Genomic DNA, 16,959 nt, shown 5'->3' with positions numbered 1-16,959 from the left:
GTGTTATTCCCGTCGCTTGCGAGCGTACGCATCGAGATAAATCGTTAAGCGCGAGTTTGTCAAAATCTTGCTGCCTTGAGTTTGTTTTTGACAAATTAGATTTTACCTTATTCCACTCCTGTGACTCCAAATATTTGTTTATTACTTTTCCGTTCTATCTGATTAATGTATTTTCAATGGCATACGACTACGTAATAAATTTTGCGTCTTCAAAATTTTTAGTGTCAAATCACACGAGTCAATTCATGAAAAATATGATCTCACTTGAAACTTTTCTTAATTTTAATCTTTTTGTGTATTTGGATTATGCCTTAACTAAATGAAATGTTAATAAATAGTTAATCGAACCAGACAATTAAAATTTTATTAGACAAAAACTTTCGTTAATACTGTTCGTTAATAAGAGTAATAAACTTTATTGAACAATTTTACAGGATTGGTCTATTAACTTGTTAATAGACAAATTAGCTCATCTCTGTAACGAGTTGTGTTTAATCCTAATAAACATATACTCGATTACACATTCGCTAGAATTAATGTTTTAAAAAAATCATACTTTGGCATGTCTCCTAGCTTAAAGTACTCACGTCTCCGCAATTCCTTGTCCCGAGGGTGCTTTTCCATCTCTCCGAGGTAATATAACATGCACCGTTATCACTGCCAGACACACAGGCTGCTACAGCTAGTATCAAGATTGGCTGTATAAATCTCGCGGGATCAGAGCATATAAGTAACTTATTAATAAAACTTCGTAGAGCCAAGGTTAGCAAACAATTCATTATATTATACATAATTTTTAATGTTATATCAAGAATATAAATTATTATTTTGTAAAAATAATTTATTAGTCTTGTTCTCTATATATCTGTAACTTGTAAAATTAAAAAAAAATTTACGTAGAAATTATGTATTCTCTAATTTCAGTTTTTAATTTATATTTTTTGCGTAGAGTCTCTCGAAATAAGCGTACGATAATCCAGGAAGATCTATTTTTTTGAACGGTCCTGTTACTCCCCGTCGACACATTGTCACGACACAACGGGGATGGTCCTTTTGTCCTTTTGAAATTGGGTCATCTACCTTCGTTCCATTACCATAACTCTCAATGGTCGTCCACCCTCTCGCCCGATGGTGGTATCTAATCTCGTCTCGTTGCTCGCGAATGATCGCAAATTTTCCTCGTAAGTAGCAGACATTTTCTTTCATAATTTATTCTGTAATCTTCTATTGACCGATATTAGACGGAGAAATTGATGCATTCAAAAGAAAGAATAATGACAATCGTATTAATAGAAGAATGTTTAATTTATTTTATATCTATTTTTATGTGCAATATATATCGTTAATGTAATTTCTAAAACTATGATATTATCCTATGATACAATCAATAATTATTTTTAATAATTTTTTTAAATGAATATTAAATGTGCAACATGTTATTATTTATTTTAATTTATTTTGATAATCATTATTTATTTTATTAAAAGATGCAATATTATATAATAATTTGTAAATATTTTTATTCTTTATTTTCAAATTCATGACAAAATATATTTTTGTACAAAATACATTTTGATTATATATGTTATTAAAATTATTAGATTAATTTAAAGTTATATTAATTATGAAATTGATTGAATTTAATTTAAAATTTTGCAAAGTGTTATATATTAGTCAACAATTTTCACTTGCAACGTGTTATATTAGTAATTTCAATTGTTTGTGCACGATATTTTTTATTGCCAAATTGGATATCCTCTGTTTAAAAATTTCGCGTTTTTAATCCTATTCGAACAATATGATTTTAAAAACAATAATGATTTTATGCTAAATTTCCGAACGCATTTATTAAATATCAGGTATCGAGATTCCGTATTAAAAATAACGTTTAAAAAGTACTATCAAGTATTTTGATAATAATTTTACAAGGGAGCATTTTTTGAACACATATTTATTGATTATATTCTTTTATTATTTCTTGGTAAATCTCAAATTAATGCAATTAAACTAAAAGTCATGTATATGCAAATTTCAGATTAATGATCTTATCTTAATTTAACTTGAACAGAATATCGTAACGTGAGAAAAGCGTAAATATTTATCAAGGATGCAATTCAAAGGATGTTTTCTAAATGTGTTCAAACATAATTTTCTCGTGATTTTGTAAACGATTTTTAACATAAAAATAGTATTAAGTAGCACACATTATCATTTAACTTTTTTAAGGATATTGATACATATATGTATACTTTTAGTTTAATATTTATGTATAAAATAACGCATAATAGCCACATATATGTTATATATTTTATTTTTTTACATACATTATTTTCCTCAGAAATTTCAAAACATTTTTTTTTATTCAATAATTATATTTTTATTATTTATTATTTAATAATTATATTATTAATAATTAAAAATATAATTATTAAACAATTACTTTATTATTAATTATTATATTTTTTTTCTATTTTATTTAATAATTCTATTTCGAATACATAATTGAAAAAAAAAGGATAATTTTTTCCATTAATGAAACCATCCCTTTAAAGAGGGTTAAACGTAATAATTTTAAAAATAAAAAGGGAGGAAACGTGCACGCATACTTGCTCGTGAATACATACATTCGCGCGTACGACCGAGCCGTTCCGTTCCCCCCTTTGAAGATTGGGGGAAACTTCACGCTGTTGCGCGCGTACGTCATGCGCGGCGCAGTTCCGCGCGCGCGTTCGCGGAGCGCGAACGGATCCTAGTTGTGGTCGCAGTCGCGGTCCGCGGCCCGTCGCGTTCGCATTTGTGCTCGTCATTTCCGTACTTTCCGGTACTTTTCCCTTAACTCGCGATCATCTACGATCGAGTCAGTTGCCCGGTGGAAGCGATTCGTTGATTCGCGATTCTCCTCTTCCTCGCGATCGCGACTCTGAGCTCCCGGTTCGTTCTCGTTTCTTTCGACGACGTCGCGAAGGATCAAGAAGGATCAAAAAGGACGCTTTCGGAGGTGCACGATCGAGAAATGACAGTGGCAACCGATTCTGGGAAGATTCTGGACGTAATAACGGTAAAAGATCTCGATATTCGATTATTTTTGTTGTCGCGAAAGTAAATTCTTGATGTAGTAAAGTATTGCTGTTTTCAAGCAACAAGCATTCTCGATTCGAGCCTTTTATCAGCGTAATGTTCGATTTCATTGAGCGAAAGGATTTCATTGCGTGAATCTTATTTTCGGAGCGCGAGAGAATTCCATGGGATATTTCGATCGAATTTTTCAAATTTTTCAAAGCCGCCATATTTGCTAATTTGCGCGGTAATTTTGTCGCATCGCGAAGTTAGTTTCACGTCTATCTGAGTGATCCGACTTCAGACATGACGCCATCGGAAATCGATAGTGTCGGTTTGTGTTATACTTGATCGATCAATTTCCATATCGTTATTTTTATTATTGTCGAATCTCTTTTCAGATCAGTGTCACCGGAGCTCGTGACGCGAGAGTGGAATTCTTCGAAGGCTGAATGCGATGAATTTGAATGCGTGACGGGACGTCGTCGATACCTAACCCTAATTGTATGCGGTGGCAAAGTGATAACAGTCGGAGCGAATCTTTCCTCGACGCAGAGGTACCGGCCGGTACCGGCCTCTCATCGGAGCACGCGAGTCGTCTGTTTTGCGCGTATCACGTGACTGGTGCTGTGGATCACCGTGTCGAGAAATGTGATCGACCCAATTGCAGCTGCAGCTGCCAGTTGACCCATCAAATTCTATAATTTTGGCGACGCCTTTTCATCAAGTACACGAGGTAAGTTGTACTTTAAGCTAAGAAGGAAAGAGAGAAACATACATACTTTTTTTGATCTGTTATAAATTATTATAATAATTTATATAATAAACAAATTATTACAGCATTTAACGGATCAAAAATTCGAGTATTTTGCCAGATTAGAATACGTACTTGAATTTTTTTTGATCTGTTAAATGCTGTAATAATTTGCTTATTATATAAATTATTATAATATATATATGTAAAGTTTGGTAATATATAAAATATATACTATAATATATATTTAGTAAATTGAGAAAAATAAGTGTTGAAATTCACTCAATAAAGAATGAAGAAAATAAAATATATAATTTTCATAAAATATATTTATAGAAAATTATATTTATTTATTATGTTGAAAATATATAATTTTTATTTAAAGAATTTTGTATAACCAATAATCAATATTCAATTATTATTATTTTTACATATATTTAATATAAAAAAGTTTTAGAAGTATTTCTATATTTATTTTATATTAATTTTGAAACAATATTATAATGATAGGTATGTGAATTATACAAATTTTAATTCAAATTTTATATTATATTCCTTAATACTATATTCTTTCTTTATATTTGATAATTTATTAACAAAAATTAAAAATTAACTAAAGAATTTAGAAGAATGTATTTTTAAAAATATTTTCATAAGATTATGACAATATTAAGATACTTTGTGATTTATATATAATTTATTTAACATGCAGATTCTAAAATGATAGAAAATTAATTTTTTTATATTAAATTTGCTTTAAACTCACTTTAGATGATTTAAAGTCGCAATAGAACTCGGAAAGAATTTTATTTGTGATTTTGCGCAACGTGTAATGTAGAAAACATTTGAAGAGACACATCTCACAAAATATACACACATCAAATTATAAATAGAATTCTGAGTTTTGCTGTTGATTATAGAAATCGTCCAAAATGTCAAATAAAATTTCTTTCGAGAGAAAAGTACCGATATTCAAATAGTAACGATAAATATGAGCAATATTTTTCTTTGTAAATAAAATCTCGAAGGCTTCAGCTCTATAGTACATGTCAATGCAAAATAAAAAATTTTGCTCTCCTCTGTTAAAAGATCGTCGCATTTTGTTGTATGTTCGTTGCGGAATTATGCAGTCCGATAAACCGATGCATCCATCGTTTATCCATTGGCCGCGGTTCGCTATAAATACACTATGATCCGGAAATATACTGCGGGAAGTTGAGGCTCGAAACAAAGTGAAACGACGGATATCGATGAAAGGATATCGTGCGTATGTTCATTCGTCGTCGAACGCGATATTATTTGCCATGCATTTTTATTACGCGTTTTAGCAGTTGTCAACAAGCGATTTTCGACAGATCATGGAATATTATTTAAGCGTTATCACGTAGTCAGCAATTGATATAGTTAATGCAACATGCCTCAATTTGTACTTGGAATTGTACTTGCGAACGATTGCTCGAGTAGATCACGTTCGCAATACATCAGATATGTCGACGTTTCGTGTTTCGAAATTATATTACACAAAATAGAACAATCTCTATCGTATTGTTGTTAACAATTAAACAGATAAATTAAAAGGGTTAGATTATCGGTTATTGCAAAATTCTTTAAATAAAAATTATACATTTTCGACATAATGAATACATGTGATTTTCTATAAATATCTTTTATGAAAATTATTTTATCTCATTTGTTTTTCTTTTTGCAATTTAAGACAATCAAAAGAAATTGATTCATATTAATTATGCAGTTTTTATTCCGATATTAATAACATTTTTAGAAAATTCTAAAGAGACTACAAGTACATATATAAAAACGTTAAATTTTTTATTAATTTCAATATATACTTTCGCGATATTTCATTTCTGTAATGTAATTAAAACATTTAATATTAAAAATTAAAAATGATAATTTAAAGAAATTTAACATTTAGTTAGGAATAAACTACTTTTATATTTTCTTAAGAAATATTAATATCATAATCGAAAAAAGTAGTGAATTCCAGAGTATGTATAATTATCTCTTATGAGAATTATCGAAATATAAAGAGAAAGTAGAAAGAAAGAAAATTTACAAAGAAAAATATTATGCAAATATTAATTATGCACACGTGTTACAACGCATAGCAGAAATGAGTTTTATACCAACGAGAAAAGTACAATTTTCGCGCGCTTTTACATCGTGAATACCGAATAAGGGCCGGAAGCTTGTTAATGTTTCGCAGCAGTTTCGGCGTTATATATCCTGCCTTAAATAAAGGTATCCTGAAATTCTCAAAGTATGAGCGATGAATTTTTCTTGTCTAAAGTGCATTATCGTAGAGAAAGGAAAGTCGTGTTACATGCAAAGTATTATCGACTGTCATGTTCAATTAGCTTGTGAAATAAAAATTTTAAAATACAGAATATAATTGTAAAAAAATAAATGTGTGAACAAAAAGTTTGATACATTTTTGTTAATTTGATGTAATTAATGATTAGTTTGTGTAAATTTCGCTCCCTTTTAATATTGTTTTAATAATGTTTTCTATTTTAATTATATTTATATCAAACGAATATTTTGTATTAATATTAATTGGTTAACAGTGATACTATATAGCATTAATGTTAATTTAATAACAAATTTGATAATTATTAATTTGATATTATGTATAGCTTATAAAAACATTTAAAATGAACGTAGACGTGATGTGAATAATGAGCAGATTCGTAAGAAATACATAATAGAACATTTATGCTATTCGCGCAAAGTTTAGATTATTAACCGGGAACTTTAAAACTAATTCAATTCAAACTTGATGGTTGAGTAAATAACTTTAAAATTAACGCAGCATGCGCAGTGTATTATTATTAATTAAAAAATCTCATTTACTAGTCAGTTCGCGAGAAAGATCGATAAATTTGCCGTTACGTGAACTCTCTTTTTACCCGTACATCATTGCCTAAAGTTGACAATGCAAATATTGTACTCACAATTAACAAGTTAATTACGTTCCATTGGTCAACATCGACGTCGAGTATAAACATATTTTGTATATTTTCGCGTTCGTTTTTTGCAGCGAAATTTGCATACATAAATTATAAAACCATACACAATGGTTGCAAGCGACAGAACCAATTTTGTTCAGGCAAATAAATGTTTTAAATGTATATATGTGTGTGTGCAAATACACAAAGTCATTTGTCTTTTATTAATTATATTATTGAAAATGTGTCATTGATTAATATATTATTGGAAAAATGAAATACACTTGTGATATTTCTCTCGTTCAGATTTTCAGTTTGTGATTTTCACTGAAAATAAAACAAAAATATTTGAATATATAAATATTATATACAATATTAGAGAGCTTATTTTACATATATATAAAATCGTTATATTCTCATTAAATATATTTGTCGTTAAAAATATTATAATTATACTTTAAATCTCTAAAAAATATAAAAAAATTATTTTAGTAGATTAAAATTCGTGACTTTATTATATTTGTAAATTAATATCCTATTCTTCAGATATAAATTCTTGTTACGTAGATTTTTAATTACATCGTTCAGTCTTTTCTTTTTATTTGTAATGCTCGCGCTTTTTCTCTTTGCAACATTCAATCGTACGTTGGCGGGATCAGTGATATGGACAACGCCTTAAGCCGACATGCGCTAGACAGTGGAGCGAATTGAAACGAGTCTGGCACTCCGGAACTCGAGTCGAGATCGCGGTTTGCATTGCTCCGACAAGCAATTTGTGGAGAACTGTTCGCGAGGAAAGGACAAGCAATACGCTTTGCAGCTAATTGCTTTTACCGCTGATTGAAATTTACGAGCGTCAGAAGCGTTGTAAACATGATGCCGTGACTTTCATTCCGTACGCATCGGAATAACCGTTAATATTCCGCCAAAGATATTTCTCTGCTCACACATTGTTCTTATTTGATCGACGATTTGCTCGCGGAAATTGCGTTTTGTTTTAATTTTTTCAAAGATTGTTGTATGAGGATTTTATAATGTGAAACATAAAGAAAAATTTGCTAATTTTCTTCATACGATTAATAAAATTTCCATTTGTTATCATTAACTTAGTTTTTTCAAAACTGAAATATTCTATAAAAATTCTATTTTTCATACTTTATTATGTCTTTCAATTTATTTTGTACATAGTATTAAATCTTTTTTTCTAATTACTGAAAATTTACAGAAAGATATAATTATATCACAATTCTGAGAAAAAACAATCATGTGTTATATTTTTACATGTAATTTTCTCAAAGAAATAATATATTTTTATAGAAAATTTTAGAGAAAATAAAATTCTGATATTTTATACACGATATTCTCTCTTGTTTTGATAACGTTAGAGTCAAAAATCTACACTCAAGATTGTATCCTGATATCTAAAGCGATGTAATAGTATAACACGAGCAGCGGCTTGAATATATTACAGAGGGCTGTTGCCTCCAGTGCGATAACTCTCTGATATCAACGGCATTTCTAGTCAGTTGTCAAAACCTGTCCGCGAGATTTAATGGTCTTCGTTACTAATTAAAATTTGCGACGGTGAAAATCGAGGTTATCGCGGTTTCCCCGGATTGCGGTAAACGTTTATTCTCTTCCTTTAGTTTAATAGAGGTGACCGGATAAATGGCAAAAGTATTTACATCGCTGCTCGCATTAATTTAATTCGAATTAATTAAACCCGCTTTCTATCTCTCGGTTATCCATTTCTTCCTGTAATTGAGTGTGCGGTAATTAAAATTTCGAAAGCAAACAGCTCTCCGCGCTCTCTTTTATACATGTAAATTATATAGCTTTTCCTTTCTAATTATATTGTCTTTATATTTGCCTTTCAATTGTATTTTATAATTGAATTTATCTTGTCGCAGATGTTGGCGTAACAGCGACATGGAGACACTATACACTGGAGCGATGCATGGCTTTCCACAGCCCGGCGGTGGAATAGCTAATGGCGTTTCCACGGGAATCGCCAGTTCCTTCGACCAGGACGGCGTGTTGAGTCTCATCGTGGTCCTCGGTGGAAGCCTGTCTCTAGTGGCTCTGGTATTCGCATTCATCACGTACAGGTAAGAGACTGACAAAGTGTCTGTCTAATATATTCCGATATTATGGAATTTCTTTGTCAAATATCAAAAAATATATATGTTGAAAGAGACATAAAGAATATATTAACTATTGTAGAATAAAATAATTATAGAATCATTATACAATATTTATATATACGTGTGTGAAAAAAAGAATATAAAAATATAATAATATAATATAATATAAATATAATAATAATATAAAAATATAATAAATATAATAATTTTTAAATCCTGCTTCACTTTCTATTCTGTATAATATAATTCATAAAATTCATAAAATATTCATAATATCGGTAATATATATTAGAAATTATATATATCTTTTCATTTCTGCTGCGGCAAATATATTGCGCTAGAGATATTTGCTTTCGTATTCTGACTGTTTAATTATTACTAGAGAAAGAAGAACTTAATTAAACGCACAGTTTAATTAATCTCTGAAGCGTCCTCTGCTCGATGCATTTTCCCTGTTTTTACTACGTTTGGATTAATCGTTCATTACTTATTTACTTGTTATATCGCGTTGTTTTATTCATATCTCGGCAAAGAATTTAAGACGCGATTGTAGGATTAAATTAGTGATATTGTACCTACCCATTTTTTCTTATCACGTTTCTTTTCGTAAGTGAGATGTAAAAATAAATAAGTTTTGTAAAAATTGAAAACATCTCTCGATTGAATTACGATCGAGATCTATCAATGGCATATTCAAACACATTTCGTAAGCTTTTACAACTCTTGTTGCGTTATATTTCGTAAAAATATGCAGCAACTTATTTCGGAAATCGATCAGGAAGTTTGATCTTAGATCACGTTTCCTTCTATTTTATCCGCTATTTTCGGCACGTTGGCGATTCCACTTGCAGTTCTTATGGATCGCCGATTCACTACGGGGTACTAATCGGTGTACCCTCTTACGTCGAAAGACCATACCGTCGGAATACCAAACAACCTCTTGTGGCCCTCTTTTGTAACCTCGCTCTCGTCTTACGAAAGGAGTATCCGCTTCCCTCGCGTTTTTCCTGCGATATAATTTCTCAATATCGTACTTACGTGGTGCCAACAGAATTTTTATTTCGCCAATAATCGAAAAATCGATGACTGGCGCCCCCATCTCCGTTATAATGACGTTTCGATCTTTATCTTTGAACGTGAATTAAATCGTCGGCGAAGGAATGAAAATGCTGCACAACGCGCGGAGAAAAATCAGAAAGAAAGAGAGAAAGAGAGGCTGAAAAGGAAAAGAGAGAAAGTTTCATGATCGATCATGGTCCATCGCGGAAATTGCCGGGAAATGGGAAAGCGTAGACATGATGTTCCCCATGCTGCTTGGTTCTAAAAGAATCGACCGATCTTGGAAAAAAAGACTGGACAAAAAACTATTGCCGCAAATGGCGTCGATAAAACGTACCGAATTTCGATTCCATTTTCCCCTATCAAATGTAAATTCCTTCCTGTATATTACGTTTCCGAAAGATCTCGATATATCGTAAAAATCAACGAAAAATTCTGCATGAAACAAGAATAGTCACTGTTAATAGAAATTATCTATATTTTTTTCAAGATATTTTGAGATAAAGATATATATTCATGTAAAAATATTTATATTATAATTCATTGGAATAATAATATAATAAGCTAAGATGGCTATAGATCTTTTGATTTTTTCGAATTGTTAGATTAATGAAGAAGCGAACATCGTAAAAATTAATTGCAGACGTTCGTGTAAAATAAAAAATTGTTTGCCGAATTATTTATCAATAGGTTTCCATGTGCAAAGTTTTAAATATATAAAGCAGTTTTTTTCGCTAATCACGAGCTTGTCGACTATCACTATTTTGATTTTCTTTATATCCCGAAAAATATGTATTAGTCCCTTAATTTTAATAAATTATTATTTGATTTTTAAAGCAGATATATATGATTATAATCTCTTTTGTTAATATTATTACTCTGATAGTTTTATTTTACTATTAATATTATCAATTTTTATTTCATTTTATTTTATTTAGTATACTAATTTATCGTTAAATTCGAATTACTCAAATGTCTATTTTTGAAAGTCAATTTCAAAAGTTAATTCTTTTTTATCGCTAATAAAACACTATACTCTATCGAAGAGATAAAACCACCCTATGCGGTCGCGACTTTTATATTTATTTTTCTTTAATGGAATTTCGTATCTTCAAAGACCTCTCTCACTGAGACTAATTAAATTCGTGGCAAGAATAATTCCACGCGCGAAATATTATTTTCTTAGATAAGTACGCGAAGAAAAGCCGTTTAGTTAGTCGGCAGGATAAATTAATTAAACAATTCTCATGTCTCTTAATAATAATAAAACCGCTTCTTTCTCTCTTTCTTTTTATCTTCCATACGAATTTCATCTTCTTTCATTTTCTCTTTACATTTTCCGGAGGAAACAGGGATCGCTCACGTTCGTTTATTTGCACTATTATATCGAATAATATTTCAATATCCCATCAACGAATTGTTATTTTTTCATTACAATGTTACGTATCATATTTTCATTTCCTTTTTATTTCCTTTTTTCTATTTATTGTTATTTTTATTTAATTTTTTCCTTCGTTGTCGTGAAAGAGATACGTCTTTTACGTTGCACTCGTAATTTATCGCACATTTCGATCGCATTATTTTACGATTATCTTTATATGCACTTTAATGCTCCGGAAATTATGATTTTCGCGCGTTGTGACGTTACATTACACGTTATTTTTATATTTATTTATAATAAATCGGATAGTATAATCGAAGTGCTCGACCTCGTTACAACGATTCTATCGGTTTGATGGCATTTTCGCGCGAGTTATTTGCGGTTGCCGTGAAATTCATACTGATATTTAATCAGTGCTCAATGATATTCAACGCGTATTCAATATCGCTCATTGATACCACTCGTTTATCTCGTTCACCGCAACCGGCGTCTGACAGCTCTCAGAATTGACCTTCTATTATGACGTGATTCTGCGCGTTTTGCATAATTTTCTTTTATATATACATAAAACTTTAGTTTCGCTTTATTGTATATAATTATTTAATTATATAAGTGATAAGGATTCGGTTATCAAAAAGTCAAAATTTAAATCACTTTTTTAATACGAAGAGGAGAGGACGAAAAAGAGCTATTTTATATTTTTCTTATACATTTATTATTATTTTTTTATATATTTATACTTTATGGCACGATAATAATTACTTTACAATAATAAAATTAGGAAATTATTATTATATTATCAAATTGTTATCAATAGGTCCTCGTAGAATTAAATTGGTAAAGAATTAATTTGATACCAAATAGTTAAATTATTTAATTTACTTTTAATTGTAAAATAAAATAATTATTGGACTTTACGATTAAATGGCGAATGGGGAGCGGTATAAATTAAACTATGTTTAATTACGTTTATGAAGATTGCATGACTCTGAATTCGAGTAAGGGAATACTTGAGAACGGAATAAAACTGAATACCGTAATATTTGAAACGTAATATTCCATGGAGACTTTCAAATGGACAGTGTTTTAATTTCCGTTATTTCGTTACGTGACTGCGTGAGAGCTCAGCGAATACATGCACACATACACGAAAATGTGAGCTTTAAATAGCGGCTTTTTGCAGGACACTATTGTGGAGAATGAGATTATGATGTACATTCAGTAAGCTGTCCGTACATTATAATAGTTACAAATTTAATGCTTCCATTTCGAGCGCGTTAATAGGTTAAGCTCACCGCACAATACCGTGTGAAAATTTTAATTAAAAGCATTTCTTACACATATACACATACACACACATACACTCGGATTTTCCGGTATTATTATCACCACAGTAACGATGATATATAGTATAATAGATGTCTCTCATCCGTTGACATCTATCTAAAATGAAAGTAATTAAATGCACAACCTAATCCCAGTAGCATGCATTAATAGGATAAAATTCTATTAAGTGGACATTTAGGGACTCGAATTTTATTTTAATACGACAGAGCAAGTATGAAAATTCTAACTAAAAGCTGAAGACTAGAATCTATTCTCCCACAGCATAGAGACATAATTTTATTAATATCTAAAATTAACCAAAGTTACCTAACTTTAATAGACAGTATTAACGAGTTCAAATTTAATTAACTGTACATTTACTTTCACTCTATACGTGAAAGCGTTCTGGTTTATTCAATATCAAAATATATTAATTCTAGATTCTATAGAAATGAAGAATCACATGCAAAATTAAGTCTTGATAACGAAAATATTAATTCTTTGGAATTATATTAAATTAAATTTATCTCTAATTTACTGATTTAATTTTAATATGAAGGAAGACGCACGAAAAGGATTAAAGGACTGATATCCGGCGAAATGATCGAAATAGATTATAGAAAGACGTATACGTCTTCATCAAGATATCTGCGATTAGTGGTGATTAAACGTCGTTATTGCAAGTCCGGCATGCAATTTCGCGCCCATTATTCATGCGCGTCGCGCAAGAGCCGCGGTTCGGCAATCCTGCCACGATTATCCTCCAAATTTCCAAACGAGGGGGCTGATAATTCATACCGCCGCTCGGCTTGTGCGCCGCATTATTCCGCATGGCTCGTTACAATCCCCAACCAATATTCTCATGGGACGCGCAAATTCATTTTACGATGTGCCCTCATTGTTATCGAAAAGCATAGATCGCGATTAGTTGGTTGATCGCTCAACTAATGATGTTAATTGTTACAACCGATTGTCTTCCGATTGTAGGATAAAATCTTTCGACAAAATTAATTGCGAGATGCTAAGAGAAATTTTAACAGAATTAATTGAACAGAAATTGTAACAGAATTTGCAGCTTACATATTATTCAATAAAAAGTTATATTTATTTCTGTAATAAAATATTATAATTTATTATTAATGAAAGATTTAAATGTCATCTGATCTTTGTAAAAGCGAATGTAAAAATTTGAAACATGAATAAAAAAATACACTAAATAGTTTTATATCAAAATAGGATCAAACTCGGTTTCTTGGATCTCGAAATTGCACGTTAAAGCGAGATTCGATCGTTAATTGGCTCCATCGTAATTGTATAATTATGCCATTAGGCGAGGCCAGTCGCTTTATAGTAGGTCCCTTATTAGACACCACCGGTTAATTAAATGTTCGTACTCGGAAAGTCGAGCGGTATTGTGTTACATAGCATGGAAATTATGTTAAGCGGGGGTTCATGTTCCGGCAAGGTGGGCGACTGCAATTAAGCGCATCTTGCGCCGAAGCGAACCGAAGTGAGAGCGAGATAGGTGAGTATCGTAGGCGGAAAAGGCGACGAGGGGGACGGAAAGCGTTTAACTTCGTTTTCACGTTACCCTTGACGAGGTTAAAATCGCTGTGACAATCTATCGCCGGGACAATATCGTTAAGCCGCCTATCGTTACACCCGATAGATTTCAGCTGGTCGTGCGCCGCGAAATTCATCTTTGTTAATGGACTGTCCCTTGACTAACAGAATACCGAGGGAATATCCGGTTGATACGCGTGCCGTGCATGATGACGAGCCCATTTGCCCGAAAGGATTTGCTGCCGCGCGGATGCACGATGTATAAAGAAGATTAACTTAGGACCGTGTCACGTTAAGTAAATTACATTGCGATTTGACTGTTACTAGATTAGCGTTATTATATTACCGAATGTGTGTGCCGTGATTGTTTAGTTTATATTACAGAAAAAATGAAACGTTAAAAACGCTGGAAATGATATGAATATAAAATGCATTTTAAGAACAAAATGGATTTTTCGTTATAATACTTTGATTACAATTTAATGCTTTGAACTCACTTTGATTTATTAAAGTTCGGGTTAGAAAATCGCTGATTTGATTCGTCGATAAAATTCGGGACATAATTTATAATTCTATATGTAATATAAACGAAATTAATTTACAAAAGTAAAATATGCAAAATTTATCAGAATGCACATGAAAACGTTAGAAGAGGATGTGCAGCATATGAAATTATAAAAAGATCTTGAATTTTGTCGCGAATTGCATTTAAAGCGAGCTTTAAAGTTACTTGTATAAAAGTCAATAGTTGCAAAATTTGAACTTGAAGCTCAAAGCATTTTTGAAACAAAAATTTAAAATTTGTTTATATTAAACACCCTTAAATTATTATATTTATGTTAAAAAAAAACTAATCATTTTATTTCAGATAATTCTTCGAAATTATATACATATAAATTGAAAAATAATTCATGTTCACTCATATACGCAATAATATATGCGTAATATAATAATTGAAAGATTTGTAAAATACAAATATATTAAAATTATATAAAATGATGTCCAAAACAATTCCAAAAATAGCTATCTAATTGAATTTTTAATTTTCATTTTTTTGCATATTTAAAAATTTATATATAATTTATAAAATTTAAAAAATCTAAAAATAAATAAAGATCCAATTTTGATATAAATAATTTAAATAATTATAAATCTTAAAGACAACATTGGAATATTTTATATATCTATCTATGTAAAAATATTATATAAAATTATTGTGAATATCTTATTATATAAATATTTTAAGAGAGTATATTTTAAGATGAAATTATAATATTTTATGTAATTATTATATTATACATAATAATATAAAATGGATCAAGACCGGATGAAGATAGACAAATATTTATTACAAAGTAGTAATAAATATTAAATATAAATTGTATAAATTATTTACCTTATAAAGGTCGTCAGCCGCTGCTCCGTGTCTCTACAGAAACCTCCGCTTCTTTTGCTGTTGTTCCATGTGATGCATACACTCGTGAAAACAGTTTTTATGATATCAACTCGCACAACACTTTGGATGATATTCCCAATATTAATCAACGCGCACTTTATTTATATCATAATAAAGAATAATTGCAAACAAAACTAAAATTTACGCGGTATTAAAAAATCACGAGACTATAAATTTACGTACTATTCATTATAATAATACTATTTCTTGTTAAAGAATATAGAACACGCTCGTATTTTATGACAATTTTACGTATCTCGTATTATAATATAAATAAATAACTCAAGGTTAAAATTGAAGATAAATATTCACAGAATATTTCTAGAAATATTTATTTTATCGCATGATAAAATTTCAACCGAATAATTTGATCGGCGAATTTATGCGCGATTGATAATTAAAATAATCGTTAAATATAATTGTATTTATAAAGAAATTTATTTTTACGAAAAGATTGGAATAATTATCAAAAACTGCTAAGATAAAAGAATTTTATCGATGAATAACAACGTATCGCATATTCTTCTGAATGTACGTTGAATATAATTATAACATTTTTCGTAACTTTTTCTTTTCAATGCTTGTCATATAATGGAGCACGTCCTACTACGCATAATAAAAATTTGACACGTTCAATACTGCGCGTTGATCTGTGTAAGATAATACTTCTCGATGGATAATAATAGATGAATACAATAGAATATAACAATAGAATATAACATTTCTTTGAGCAAACAAATCTTGATAGAATAATTGTAATAATATTTTCAAAACTGCGCGTTGATCTCTGTCCCTTTCCCCTTCCCTTTCCCCCTCCCTTTCCCCCTCCCTACTTGTGACGTAGTGGGGCTGGCAATAGCCCTCGCTCGAGTCTCGCCGCACAACAAAAAGAAGTCACTGAGGAATGTCAACAATAGCGCGTACGTGGTAATAGTAGTAGTACGTCCTTAACATTCTCATCATTCATACGACGAAACTCGCGCGGCAAACATCGATGTGAGCTTTTCCGTATGTAAAATACGTCTTATAAATTTATATTGTTATAAATTTAATCAATTGTCTTATAAAATACGAGCGTAAAACTTAGCATCGCGTGACTCATGATAATCGCTGATAATCGTCGTAGCTTTATGCGATCGTAATTTTTGCGTTGTTTCACATAATGTAATACGTATACATCGTGGCGCGATTAATATCGGGAGTGCCGTTCAAAGTGTCGTGCGATTAAGTGTATTTTCCCGAGTGAGTGCCAT

At 30.6% G+C, this 16,959-nt stretch overlaps 1 protein-coding gene across 1 annotated transcript in view; it reads left to right on the top strand.

Moving 5' to 3' along the window:
* Window positions 1-579: 579 nt before the first annotated feature.
* Window positions 580-16,959, top strand: part of LOC145964969 (adhesion G protein-coupled receptor E3) — a 73,742-nt gene continuing 57,362 nt past the window's right edge. Inside the window, exons 1-5 of the mRNA XM_083088149.1 lie at window positions 580-762; window positions 950-1,181; window positions 2,863-3,058; window positions 3,459-3,793; window positions 8,688-8,885. Coding sequence (XP_082944275.1) covers window positions 8,707-8,885 — 179 coding nt within the window. The 5' untranslated portion in view covers window positions 580-762; window positions 950-1,181; window positions 2,863-3,058; window positions 3,459-3,793; window positions 8,688-8,706. The remainder of the gene's footprint in view (window positions 763-949; window positions 1,182-2,862; window positions 3,059-3,458; window positions 3,794-8,687; window positions 8,886-16,959) is intronic.

Source organism: Camponotus vicinus, unplaced genomic scaffold (assembly GCF_025532165.1).
Source record: "Camponotus vicinus isolate PSW18456_S1 unplaced genomic scaffold, iyCamVici1.0 SCAF_14, whole genome shotgun sequence".
Classification (NCBI taxonomy): Eukaryota; Metazoa; Arthropoda; class Insecta; order Hymenoptera; family Formicidae; genus Camponotus; species Camponotus vicinus.
Note: the sequence above shows the minus strand (reverse complement) of the source record. Positions and strands in the feature narration are given on the sequence as shown.